General features: G+C 37.8%; 1 protein-coding gene across 1 annotated transcript in view; it reads right to left on the bottom strand.

Moving 5' to 3' along the window:
- Positions 1-7339: 7339 nt before the first annotated feature.
- Positions 7340-14441, bottom strand: part of SCEL (sciellin) — a gene marked incomplete at its 3' end in the record, with an annotated part of 40036 nt that continues 32934 nt past the window's right edge. The window contains exons 8-10 of the mRNA XM_010149996.1: positions 11712-11786; positions 10309-10417; positions 7340-7442 (exon numbers count right to left, since the gene is read on the bottom strand). Coding sequence (XP_010148298.1) covers positions 7340-7442; positions 10309-10417; positions 11712-11786 — 287 coding nt within the window. The remainder of the gene's footprint in view (positions 7443-10308; positions 10418-11711; positions 11787-14441) is intronic.

The raw sequence follows: 14441 nt of genomic DNA, 5'->3' as shown, positions 1-14441 counted from the left end.
AATGGTTTCAAAAAAATAAGTCCCTGAACTTTCATCCAGGTTCAGTCTGATCAAGCAAAAATCTTTGCTGAATATCCAGAAATGCCCGTGTAATTTATTTTTTGTGATTACTTTTTTCCTGTCAGATGGAATCTAAAAAAAAAAGCCTAGCATGCAAAAACCTGTCCTTGCACTACCTATACGCCACTCAGTCACAAAAGATCTGACAAATGGCCAAGATACCTAGATGGGAATTTAGGTACAGCTAGAAAACCAGTCACTGTCTTCCATATACCGTGTAACTTGCAGAGTACTTGAGATCTTCCCTGCAACAGAGGATTAGACCAGCATAAAACCCCTTGCCATTCCTCCTGCCATGCCATGTCTCCTGAGTCCAGGTAGTGATGGATCTGTCAATCTTTCTGCCTCTGGGTCCCTTCTGTCTCTTCTGGAGGTGTAATGTCAGCGTCAGACACACCGCCAAGGCTGGAGGATAGCTGCTCCGTAATCAGCCCTCTCTGGGACAATCTGGAAATAGAAGTGCGGTGCAGCAAAGGCATTTCTTGAGTACACCCACTGGATTGATGAAGGATGTAGCTGCTCCGTAATCAGCCCTCTCTGGAACAATCTGGAAATAGAAGTGCGGGGCAGCAAAGGCATTTGAGTACACACACTGGCTTGATGAAGGGTGTTTGAATTGTGGTATTGCAGGAAGAGCCCATTCTACTTAGCTGGATCTTTTCCTTGTGTCTGTTCCAGTTTTCTTATGAGAAGCAAAGCCCCTGCTACCTCTGTCCCCCCTGTTTCATTTATGTTCTTACCGGAGATACGGATTCTGAATTAGGAGGCAGGGGAGTTTTTAAGCAGTCCTGGTGATCTCAAAGTTAAAAACCAGAAACCAGAGCTCTCAAAGCACGTGGTCTCCTCTGAGTATCTGGGATGTCTCACACTACAGTTGAAGAGGCAGAAAAAATACTGCTCCTTCCCTGCTTTCCTCCTTCAGCTTTCCACAGATGTCATTCATGTCAAAACTGGTTCGCTTGCTCCCATGAAGAATCTTTGTTGTGAGAAAACTGGAATTTTTCTACAAAGGGCTTTACTGTTACTTTTACTTATCTGTTACTTCGGTAAATGGATAAAAACCATGTTCAGGTGCTTTATCAATTGTATAAACAGATAAAATCAGCGTTCAAATACATTATCAGTGATGTACTTCTGCAGATTTTCCAAATATGAGTATTTTAAATATCTGGCTGTTTGAGATTATAATGCTACAAGTACAATTAGCTGGATTATGATTCTTAATTCTTAAGATTTGAACTACATGCTGCATACACTGAGCTAACATAATTCAAAGTTCCATGGGTAGAAACTCCCTAGAGGAACCAGAATTTGGGAAGATAGACCAACATTTTCTGGAATATTCATCTTACAGTCAGGTTTGACCATTGATTTCACTGGCACTATTATTTATGGCAACATTATTACTTTTTAAATTCCTATCCCCAGTTTTCAAAGTAATTTATTCTACTTGTCCTTAATTGGCTTCTTTGCATAATGCTTTCATCTTTTCCTTAATCTTTTCTCCTTTTTTCATGCTTCTTTAGGCTATTTTGACATACGAACACTATTTCCCACCCCATTAGGAAAAATGTCTTAAATGTCAGAAAAACTTTGCATTTTCTCTCCAGAAATCATTCCGTTTCAGGGTTTTTTTTTCCCCTAAGTAGGTAGTTTTAAAATGTGAGCTGCCCATTGTTTTGACCACAATAGCTGTCTAAGCTCCCTGAACAGATGTCTGATGACTGCGCAGCAATGCCAAGACTTAGACAAGTGCTTTTGGCATGATTATACTCAGATGTTGACTCTAACAGGACAAAACCAACCACTCTCAAGGCTTGGCACAGGCTGTGAGACTCTTGCTGTCAATTTATAACTGATACAGTTATAAAAACTCCCTGAAAAATAGTGCATTTACAAGTAGTTTGCTTGGAAAAGGGGGTGAAATCTGAATTTTTCTTGAGCCGCTTATATAGGTGCAGCAGTACCACCCAGAGGCCACTGCTGTGCTGGACACTGCACAGACAAGGAGGTACTCCCTCTCCAGAAGAATTCAGAGACTAGAAGGGCAAAGATACTAAGGGTTAGGAAAGATCATTGTGTGAAGACATTTCTAGCACCCTCAGATGAAAGCCCCTAACCTTCCACTCCCCCCGCCCCCAGCAACTCCAGCCAAATTTGAGTGCAGACAGCTCTTCCAGTGTTGCTAGGAAGGCACATGGCATTAACGGAGGTAAACAGAGAATCATTCAGACTGCTTTTAATTATCCATTAGACCACTCGGGTGAAGTGGAGAAATTCCAGGATCTGGTCTTTGCTCCCAGGGCTGTCTCTGTATCTCTTATCCAGCAGTCATTCCAGAGGGGTCGGTAGGCACATAGTGAATGTGCAGGCAGCACAACTATCCTGCGGGCCATGGGCTGTAAGGATCCCCCCTGCACAGGCCGGGGAACATGGCAAAAGCATTAGTGGGAACATCTAGTTTATTCCACACACCAGCCCGCTCCCCTGCGTTATACCATCTCTGTGATTTTGAAAGGTGGTAGTTAGCAGGAGATTTTTGAGGAGGTCTGATCTCAGTAGTGTGCGCCAAACATGTTTTGAGAATATCTGCAGATTCTTTTCCCTGAAATGCAAGGAATGTTTCTATCTCCCAGTTTTACTGATGCAGGAGATCAGAGCTGAGTTGCCCAGACCAGGCAGAAAACAAAATAGGACAGTAGGCCTTTGAAGTCAAAGAAATAAATATCTCACGAGTTTAAGACCTCAGTAATTCTGCATCCATTAAACAGCTAAACAGAGCTATTTGGGTCAACAATTTCAGACTCTGGCCCATCAAACCTACCTAAGTATTAAGTGTCTTTACCCTTTGTGGAATGAAGGATGTCTCCGCTGTCATGCTGACGTGAAGAAAAGCGAGGTGTTTAGTGCAGCAGAAAGGAGAAAAGGAGGCTACGTTTCTCCCGCGCAGTCTGATGCCAACTTGACTGGAAGCAAAAACCACCTCCTGGTTTAACAGAGCAGCTATAGCGAGCAACATGCAAGTATGATCAGGAAGCAAAACCAACCAGAAAAGTGGATACTTTTCTTTCTAAACAGCAGGTTTATGTTAAAATATCAAGGAGGGCAAGCGGAGTAGCAGAGTTCTGACCTATATATATTCTGAGTAAATAAACTGAACACATGAAACTGTCCCAACACAACAGGCATCTTCATACCAAGGAGCAAGGAGTAGGGCTGACTGACTGAGTAAAAGCAAGGCCGCTTTGCTGTCGCCCGGTTCTTCACAGGCCCAGCTAGGGAGGCTCTATGAGGTAATGGAGAACGTGCCTTGTCAGACTCACAGAGATGTTTCTTCCAAGAGGAAGAGGCTGAGAGGACAATTTTACAGATGTTTGTCACCTTGTCTCAAGCACTGCTGGGGAGGGGATGCTCAGGCTGAGTGTTCTGTAAGAACCTACACAGGACACAACAGAATGCAGTAATAGAGCAAAGCTGTTCTTGTGACATTCCTTGTTCATGTAAATATCAGTAGCTTTGAAGCCACCTACACATTTTAATGCATCAATATGTATTATATACATTGTTTCACTCCTTTCCTCTTATTGCTTGGTTGTCCCCCCTTTAGAGCTGTGCCCCAGCTTTGTAAAATAAAGTATCCATTACACACTGAAGAAACGGGCCTGACTGATGAATCACAAAACCCCTCGTAATTTAGTACAGCGTCTCTCAATACAGCTTTTCAGTCTAATTTAATGCATTATTGAAGATAACGCGTTCATTAAAACAGCTGCCAGCAAACGGTTCATTTGGATTGTTTCACGGAAGCACTAGTCAAAGAGAAATAAACTGCCACATGCTAATGATATGCAAAAAAGACAAAAACCAATTAAGTTTTGATACATTGGTATTGAGATGTTAATATGATTTTTTTTGTATAATGAGTACTGCCATGCTGGCTTTTATATGGTAAATATCAAGCATCACAAAACGGGTGTTTCTTTTCAGCAATCTTACAACATATAATAAAAAATAACAAAAAAACCACATGGCAAAATTACTAGAGCTGTTCAGCAAGGGTGAATTAATGAGCACAGAATTATTATTTATTGTTTCTTATTGCTACTTCTCTGTCAGTGAGCATTTAAGTAGCACATATTTGGATCCAGAATTTGCTCCTGGTCTCTAGTGGAGTGAACTAAAATTTCTCAACCTCTCAAACATTAGGAAGTTTTAATGTTGTGGCTCAAATGAACATCTAGCGCCTTCCATTGCCACAGCAATAGCAGTTGAGCTCTGAACAGGACCAACATTGAAGTTTTGTTACTACTTTTCTTCACTTGTTGTGCAAGTCTCATAATTTCCTGGGTGAAGCACAGGGTAATAACAAGTGTACTTTAACTAGAATGTCATCAGCAAGAGACACACACCAGAAAAAATATCTATAATAACAGATTTATTAATGCTACTGCCTTTAATTCATAAGAAATTTTCATAAAATTAACAAAACAAACTATCTACTGTTTCATGGCTCCTTTCTTATCAGTCTGAACATCCTTTAAGCCAGACAAGACAGATTACATCATTATTCAGCTGCAGGCCCAGTGGTTTAAATTACGCAGAGATCCATACCTCCTACTGAATGTGTCTCCACTGTCTCCACTACTGAATGTGCAGACAAGGAGAGAAAGTTTGGCTGGGACAGCCATTCAATAGTCTAATATTAATCTCTGGCTTTGGCACTTTTCACCCTTCTAAGCTTTTTTCAGCAGCCTCTGAGCACTCTAAGCTCAGTCATGGTCATATCCATGAAATCCTCCTAAGATGAGGTGTAAGGAAGAAAAATCCATTCTGAATAAACATGATCTGAAACATCTCATGGCAGAGACTAGTATTCAACACTTCGTTTGTCTAGTAAACTACTGAACAATTTATTATTTTAGGCACATAAGGCAGGTAACGAATGAGCATTGTGGGTATTTGTTATAACAAAGCTTGAATTCTTCTTTTAGTTTCTGTACTTTAATACACATACACTGCCCAAAAGGTAAAAAAAAAAAAATACTCTTACTGTAGTCTCAAAGGAAGGAGGTTATCTGGCCTAAAGTAGATGTCTAGAAATCTGAACTATTCACTCCAGGTTCCTTTGCAAGCCATGGAAAGTCAGACGTACATTCAGAGCATGTTTAACATCATGGTAAAATAGATGTTTGCGGTCTGACCAATTGAATCATTTCCTACAGATGTCTGCTTCTCTATGTGACTATAAAGACAGAATAGTACAAGTGACTTAGAAGTAGGTGTCTATACTGTAGACGTTTAAATTTAAGCAAGATGAATCCACCCAAGGTATTTACGTAGTCAGCTTAATAAAGTAGGAAAGATAAATACAAGAACATAATGTCATGCAAAGTATATATTTCATGGTTTCATGGCAACTATTAAGTGTGCACTTCTTAAAAAAAAAGAACTGGTAATAGGATAGTTACCAGAATTACAAACATGGAGTGGAATACTTCTAATTAAAACTCTCTAACATTTTTTCTCTAGAGTCCTTCTGCAGTAATAGAGATTCATTTTCCAAAGATGATTTGTTCCGTCTTAAGGTTGTCATTGAAGTTACTTGGGAAGAATCTTCCTCTGCATATTGATGTCTCTCCTCAGAGGTACAGAGTGAACCCACCTCACTCTAGGAACGCAGTAGTTTAAACTGAATAGCTGGCTTTTAAATGACTAATTTTTGCTGACATTAATCCCATTCAGGCTATATAAACATAACAGATCCTTATATCTGAGGAGATGTGTGTTCACTAAAGAGAATGCAGCCCCTTCAAAACATATGTGTAGGTATGTCCTGCTGTTCAGAAACTTTCAATAAATTATCATTAGTTTACATACAGTTTAGCAATTTCACAGATCTGATGAATATATTGTACAATATGTTGGTTTTCTCTTCCTGGAATGTGTGTGTGAAAAGGCATCTAAATTCTCATTAAATTAATTCCTTTGGGAACCATGCAGTAGGACTGCATTTGAGTATTTGTCCCTAGCAATAAAAAATTGATCATTTTCCATAGTGGTTTGAATCAACAGGCCAGTACATTTAACTGAACACCAGCGGAACTTCATTATCATACTTTCTGTATGTCAAAATTAGTAGATCCATTTTTCTGAAAGAGAGAAAATCAGAATCAGAATTGATCTGAAATGCCAAGAAAATCATATTCTATAATGTCACACAAGGGAACTTTAGATTTTTCTTTTTTTTAAATTTTAGAAAATACACTGGAATCTGAGTGTCCCATCTTGTCATTTGCTGAAATAGTATATGTCAATTTATAATGCTTAATGTACAGACCTTTGGTATGTCTTTCTAAGGTTTTATAACTGTCATGATACCTTAGTACTTTTATAATCTGATTAACTGTAAAGTTTACTCTTCCAATCACAATTTACAAAGGCATAATAACATAAAGTATTTTAACAAAACAAATTAATTAATATGATTTTAGTTAACACAGTCTTATCTGGGAAGTACATAGGTGAACACCAGCTTAACATCATCTAGATTTCCATTTGTCTTTGTTTGGTACAGAGGTACTGAATTATAGTATTATGAATAAGTAACTGCTGTGAACAGAGAAGACACAAAATCTAGAAACCTTTAGGAAATTTAATAAAATATAAACTTCATTCTTCACTTCCTTGAACATTTGTTTACTCACTATGCTCCTCACATATGTAAGAATGGTACTCCCACTGTCGTATTTTTATTATGATGTAATAGATTTTGTATCTTCTCTTTATTAGTCACAATGAATACATTAGGTGAAAATACCGCTGCACCCTGGCATATTCATTTCAATAGAAGAACCTGAATCTCAGATGGCTTTGCTATTTATTCTTGACACTTTCAGGCCAAGATGCCACTGCCTCACTGTAGGTGTCTCCATTAACTGCAAAGGTAGAACTCTGCATATTACAGAGGTAACTTGGGTCTCCCTCACAGGTACAGAATAATTATTGTCTAGAACCTGGGGTTGGATATCACCCTAAGTAACCTAGTCTTACTGAATTAAATACTTTGAAAAGGTTTAAGTACACAGAAATGAGCAAAAGCAATAGCTGTGGTGTAATATTTCGTCCCTGCCCATGGCAGGGGGGTTGGAACTAGGTGATCTTTAAGGTCCCTTCCAACCCAAACCATTCCATGATTCTATGAATATATTGAAATTATTTGAATGAAGTTCTCTACATTGTTCTCTACAATATGTTTGGTGTAATACATCTTGCATCTTACCTTTAACTTTGGAATAGCAAGGCTCACAATGCACAGTTTGTCTGTAAATCCAAATGCTGTCTCCTGCTTTCAGATCTTCCAGTGGTCTTTTACATACTTCACACTTCAGCATACAAGTAAAAGCAACAAGAAAAATTCAAACTAAACCCTTCTCTAATATTCATTCCCAGCATGCTGACTTTTAAGAAGTAAGCAACCCCAGACCAGAATAGGGGTTATGAGTACTGCAGTATCAACCAATCTGAACTGTGAAAGAGTAGTTTTAATGAACAGTAAATTAGACATCTGAATATCTCACCTTTAGACATCTAAAAATCAGATACCTAAGTCTCAACTCGTTCCCTAGGTTCTCATACTCACCAACCCCTCCCTTTCCCCAGACATTTCCAAAGGGTACATTCAATATCTTAGCTCAGAAACTTATTCTAAGAGAAGATGAACCACCCTTTTGAGATCCCTTCTGTTTCTTCAGTGAGAAAAGGAAGCATGATCAGACATAACCATCCAGCTCAGAGTTAATCATAAAGAGTGTAAGCCTGCTTATTTTAAAATATTTCATGATATTTCATCTTAACCATTAACAATGTCTCCCATTATTGAAGAATGTGGACACTGCTTTCACAAATTTCTCAAAAAACTAATTTTTGAGGTAGACAAGCATCATCCATGTTTTGTCTATGAAAATACACAGATACACACAGAGGTTGACTTCCCAAGTTCACAAAGAAAGTCTACAGTGGATCAAGAAGCAAAGTAATTCAATCTACAAATCAGAATCTTGACACACAGACTTTTTTTTTTTAAATTTAATAAAAGAATAGCAAATTCTTGTTTCTTTGGATATTTTATCCTCTGATAAGTGAAAATCAGCATTACTTTTACAGTGCAATTAATTCACTAACTGAATTGCCAGCCACCCCAGAAAGGCTGTAAGCTTTTCCATAGTTTTCATGATGGCTGTCTATTCAGATAAATTTGTTCTGAAAATATTTATTAAAATTACAAATTGACAGTCTTGCCCAGAACATCTCTTTGCAGATAAATGAATAAATAATTTGTGTGAGGTCAACACCATGGACTTAAAGGCAGTGGGAATAATCAGATCCAGGCAATGTGCAATTGCCTTATATTACACATGCTCACCAGTGTGAAATTCCACCTGAGCACTCTGTATTCATTAGTACAACATGTCAGAGTACTAGAAAATTTCTTTTTTCTTTTCAGTCTTACAGAACTATGTTTTTTTCTATCTCCTTTCTGCATAAGTTGGTAGTATTAAGGGACTATTGAAACAGTCTGCTCTCTTCACTCCTTTTATGTTTCTTTGTATAAATCACCAAAAAGATGAGCGTATTTTCAAAGCTCTGATCACCAAGATTATACAGAGAAAAAAGCCTACCATTTGGATTATTTACTTACTGAACTTTTGGTATCTACCTTTAACAAGGAAACAAAGACCTTATACTGCTGTCAGCTACATGCAAATCTCTAATGGATACAGGGCATTTGTAAGGATCTAAATGAATATTAATGATGAGAAATTGCACTACTTAGCTAAATACATAACTACAAGCATGAACCACAGATCTGCATTAGTTGTTTAATTTGCTGCCAATGCTGTCATAAATGTGTAGTTACACGAGACTTAAGATGAATTTTTCTGGCCAGACAGGTCCCTGCTTTGGAATAGGTAGCAAAAAGAATGTAATCTAAAAAACAATCTTAATTGTTTAACAGAAAATTTACCAATACCAACATGCTAACACTCCTAACTGCATAAAAAGCCTCTTTTGGTGTGTTATCTATCTAAAAAGAATTGAAGCAAAACAGAGCTTGTATTTACTTGGAATAATAGTATTGAGGACATATTGCATAGTGAGTTCCATGGAAGAAATTACATTTCTAGTGCTCACAGAGCTCAGAATGACTATATAACACAAAAAGTCCTTGTAACCATACCTGTTAAGTGCAACCTTACTGCTGTATACTGCTCTGGGTTACTTTTCATGCAGTAGGTGTTGCGTGGATTGTAAAAGAACTGCTGTCAAAAGCGGAAGTAAAAGCTATGCAAGTTTGGGCAGAAAAATGAGCTATGCTAATGCAGTGATTTTGCCGAGTATTGTTTGTTTGAACAACAAAATCTGTGTGGAGATGCAAGCAAAAATTAAGACGAATGAAGCAGAAAGAAAAAAGACTGGAGGGCTGAGCAGTGGTAGGCATACCCTGAGAAAAGTTTAAGAGCAAATTTTAGGCTGAGGCTTAGGCTTTGGAATGACAAGTACAAGAAATTTATTCTGTGCTTTTATTCATATTGGAAACAGGAAAAAAAAATTACATAATTTTTAATAAATAAGACTGAGGCAAATACATACCCAGTTTCAACAGTCTTTTATCCTACAGCAGAAACTATCCATAAGACCCAAATTTAATGAAATCTTTGACACCAGTGGGTGAAATGATTTCGACTCTACAGCATAAATACCTCTTACTAATGCTTTTGAGTTTGGCTTCTGCACAAGCCATGGTTTTAGAGGTCCCTTAATCAAGAACATCTACAAAACTTCATAAATAAAGAAGTAAAGTAAAATTTTACAATATGAAGAACAAGTAGAATATAATTCACTATATGAAACTGGAACTGTGTACAACTGAAAGCTTATAAAAGTGTAGGGCATTCAGGATACATCCCACTGCATCTTTTATCCTCCTCATGGTTACAAGAGAGAAGGAGAGATGGGGGAGGGAGAGTAGAGGAAGAGGGGAAGAGAGGGATGTAAAGAAAGAGGAAGGAATTTTGTAGGGGCGAGAGAGACTAGTATTTCCTACACTTTCTAATCTTCTCCTCCAGTGTGCAAGCCTTCCTCTTACCCCAGGTGGAGGAGGCCTAAATATTCTCTTATTATATGCGTAAGATAATGCAGCTATTACATTCAAATTGTATTTCTTAGTAGCAGGTGAAATCTTCTTACCTTGAAGCAAGTCGAATGACAGCAAATTTGCAAGGCATCTAAGATCATTTTGGCATCTATGCCCAAGGGCTTCCTGCAGTATGTACATATATCTTTTCCAATTATACTCCTGTGTATATAATACAACATCAGCTGTCAGAAAAAGAGCTACCATTGAAATCTCAGGAGAAAATTCATAAGCTTAGTGCACTACATGGGAAAGACATTTGTATACTGTACAATGGCCATAAATGGGAAAATGTCATGTGTATATTCCCTCCATCCTAGTTGACCGGTATAATATATGTGCTGCTGTGATGGGAAATTGCTAAGCATAATCGTCAAGTAGCAAAAATACCTTGATAGAAAGAACGGTCTTCTTTGGTTAACTACATGATTTCAAATAGTAAAGAGACTGTATTAAGCTGCAGAATGTCTGGGAGCATGTATACTAAATGGGGAGGAAGTGGGTCATGATTTTAATGTTTTAATCACAAAAGTAAATTGGTAGTTGAATTTAAAATGCCAACATTTGATCAGTCTGATACAGAATTCTCCTCTATGTTGTGGAAGTGACTGAAAACATTTTCAGTTTTCTGAACTGCAGGCAGAAATCCTACCTTCATGGCAGTTCTAGTGAACACATGCACGGAACAGCCTACCAGGTATTCATAACAATAATATTTTTTAAAATTTTCTCAGCTCTTTTTGCATTCTCATGTGACATCGGTCTGTACTTTCTCTAGACACAACTGTTAGTGTGGGGTTTGCACTACAAAATCAACTGGTCTTAGTCCTTTCCACTCAATGATAAACCATTTCACTAATATTTGATCATTCCCAGAGGTCCTTATACTGACGCTGGAAAGGATATAAGTTTTTCTGATCCGTTATTTCCAAGTAATAGGGCTGTCTATTATCTGAGCTGAAAATAGTGGGCACATTTTTTTTTTTTTTTTCCCCATGAGATAAAATATTACTGATTGAGCAAATATCCTTCTTATATTTGGGTGTATGTTAACTGGTGTGAAAACATACAGTTTTTAACAGTGTGATCATGTGAACTTATTCTTCCACATCTGTACATGACCTGGTCATTACAGACATTGTTCTCACAAAGGAAGGAAATTCTACAGGGTAAGCAGTTGCCGGGGGTAGAAACCTGCAGAATCACAGTCAGCTCTGTCACTTAAGGCATCGGCTATTGTTTGGATAGATATTTTAAAATGTCAGCTGTGACAGTAATAGTAGGCTGCTGAACAGTGGTAATCATTTGATGACAAGATCCCACTGACAGGGAGCTCTGTATGAAAAGCTGTCTGACGAGCCTAGTGATGACTTCCACTGCTCTGTTGTCTGAACAGTTGAACGCTTATGCAAAACGCCTGTGTCCTTTGATACTCTACAGTGTTACTAATACTTACCGATCAGAAGTAGAGTAAACAGTTTTGATGGTATTTCCAGTTATATTTTCTTCATAGGCACGATATGATGATTTGCTGTGAAGCAGTGAGAGCATAACAATCACCAAGCAGTACTTTTTATTCTTAAAGGTTTCACTACGCTGATGTTAATATGCAAATTAAACAAAGATAACACATTTGTTAAAAAAAAATCTACGTATTTGATGAGGAGTTATTTTTCTGTATATTTACAACCATCGAGAAAAATATATCAAATAAAATTAGGAATATCATGTCTTTAGACTGTATTCTGCTGTTGGAAGATTCTTCAACATTTCAAAGGTAAACCCACAAGACCATTGAGCAAAATCTACATGATGGTATGGGGTTTGCCAGTGCTGATATCCCAGGCTAAATGATACATATCAGGAAATGGTGACACACAGCATTTAATACTTTTTTCCCCCTCCTTTCACTAGTCCTCAAAGAGCGGTCAAACAGCCAAACAGAATTACAGCATGTCCCTAGAAGAAGTAGAGTGAGGGTCTTTACAATACAGGCTGTTCAACGTGTGATTTGTGTTCACCACAGTAACTGTATTGTTCCTTGTAGCCGAGTAGGAAGGAATATACTGAATTTAACTATAAGGGAAGTTAAATTTTCCCTTTTTAGCTGTTTAGTTCTTAACTGTCAGTTTTGTTTGCACAGAAGGGATGAGCACGTATGTGACAGCTGAAGTCATCTTGCCATACATGTTTTGAACAGTTCTGAACTGATTTAATTATCCTATTCCTCCAGAAAGTCATAAGTTATATGGTAATTATTACAAGCTGCGTATCACTCCTGAATAATGTTTAGCAATGTTAGGAACAATTTTTTATAATCGTGTGTATTTGCAGAACATGTCTTTTTCAGAGAAAGTATCGCAGGCTGATAACAGTGTAAGGTGTTAACACAGCCCAGATACACTTTGTCACATACCTGTCTTTTGTAATGTGTATACATCTTACCTCATTTCTGTGCAACACCAGAAATGTATTAAAATTGCACAGTTACTGAGAAGCTTAAATGACAAATGATTTGTTTATGTTTTATAGAACATAATCATATGCTTGTTATTTAATAATAATGTAGCAAACCTAAGTTGGTTCACCACAGAGAAAGTATCTCCTCAAATGAACACCCAAGAGTTTTTCTGGCTATTTTTGCCCCGACCAGGCTAGGCACGTGCACAACACATGTCACAGGATTGACTATATTGATGGTGCATCTGCCTGAAGTTTTTTGCTATGGTGAAAAGCGGCACAAGAATATCACCTCTGTATTCTACACTCTATGGTGTGCTTTGTTTATACAGGAAACCATTAAACAAGAAATACTTCATAGAACCTAGTGCATAAACCCTGAAAGAACAACTTGCAAAGACCATTTGGTTGGAACCAGATGATCTTTATGGTCCCTTCCAACACAAACCATTCTATGACGCTATAATTCTATGATTTTGTAAGCTTTCATGAATTAAATTGGGGTTAGAGCTTCAGGTAGGGGATATATATTTGTCAAGTGTAAGGCAACACTCTATATTGCAGCACATTTTTTGCCCTGACATTCTTGTATTACTGTTCTCTATTTTAATTTTCAAAGGTAATCAGAACTTTACAGCTCAGAAGCTGTATGTTTGAAAAATGCTGCAAAATGCTAATTAATGTTTGTGCTGAATATTCATTTTGAGTCTTAAAACTGTATGCTGTTCGGATTTTCTTTATTCTCAGCCATTTTATGGCCTTGCCCTACAAGGCCATGAAGCAGTTTCAGAATACAAAGATTTCAACTGCACTCCAACCTCCTACAGCAAATGTAAGCAAATGAGAGATCAAAGACCCTGTGCCCAGTCATACCCACACAAAGGCTCAGGTGTGCATAAGCTTAAGGATTGGGACATTGTCCGTAGCTCCCATAAAGCACTAGACTGTGACTGCTATTTTCCCTATTAGTAAGGCTCAATACAAGATTTGTCCTCTCCCTTCCAAGTCATCAGAGTTGGCTTGGGCTGTTCACAGCCACTATACAGCAATATAACACCTTACATATAGGACTATGTCTGTAAACAATCCTGTCTACATTAATTAAGTAATCCACATAGATGGGTGTGTTGGTACTGAAGAGAGTTTTTCCTAATCCAAAAGTTTTTCATTCAAGAAAAATGTATTTTAATTTTTGCTTTCATTTTTCTTGACAGTGAAAAATTTCTTTTGACTGTGAAGAGTTATCAGCAGATCTGATGTTTAGTTAGTTCTATTAAATATCCCTACATCGTATTTTTCACTCAGATATGCAGTATGAGTGCTTGTAGATACAGAATACAGCTAGAGCAAGAGTATTGCAAGAGAAGTGGTTTTTAAAATAGTTTGTACTGAGTCAGAAAGTCAGAAACCCATGTTACAGTTTCAGTGATTGGGATAAGATTTGATACATGGGTTCGGATACATCTCATATTGTTTTAGGAACTTAACAAGAGACTTGAGTGAAGAGGGTAATGTTTTCCTTACAGGCTCAGAAAGAAAGAAAGTCCCTGAGAGCATGGTGTACCTAACATGCAGGAAATGCCTTTCCTCTACTGATTATATAAGAATTCTGGCTTCACTGCTGTCATAAATTTCATGCCTCAGCTACATCTCTAGAGCTACACAGGGTGTGCCTTGTGCTCTCCACTCTGTGCACTAGTGCTCTGTGGGCTTCTGTAGGGGGGAT

This window comes from Eurypyga helias, unplaced genomic scaffold (assembly GCF_000690775.1).
Source record: "Eurypyga helias isolate BGI_N326 unplaced genomic scaffold, ASM69077v1 scaffold4860, whole genome shotgun sequence".
Lineage (NCBI taxonomy): Eukaryota > Metazoa > Chordata > Aves > Eurypygiformes > Eurypygidae > Eurypyga > Eurypyga helias.
The sequence above is the reverse complement of the archived record's forward strand: the minus strand, read 5'-3'. Positions and strand labels throughout refer to the sequence as shown.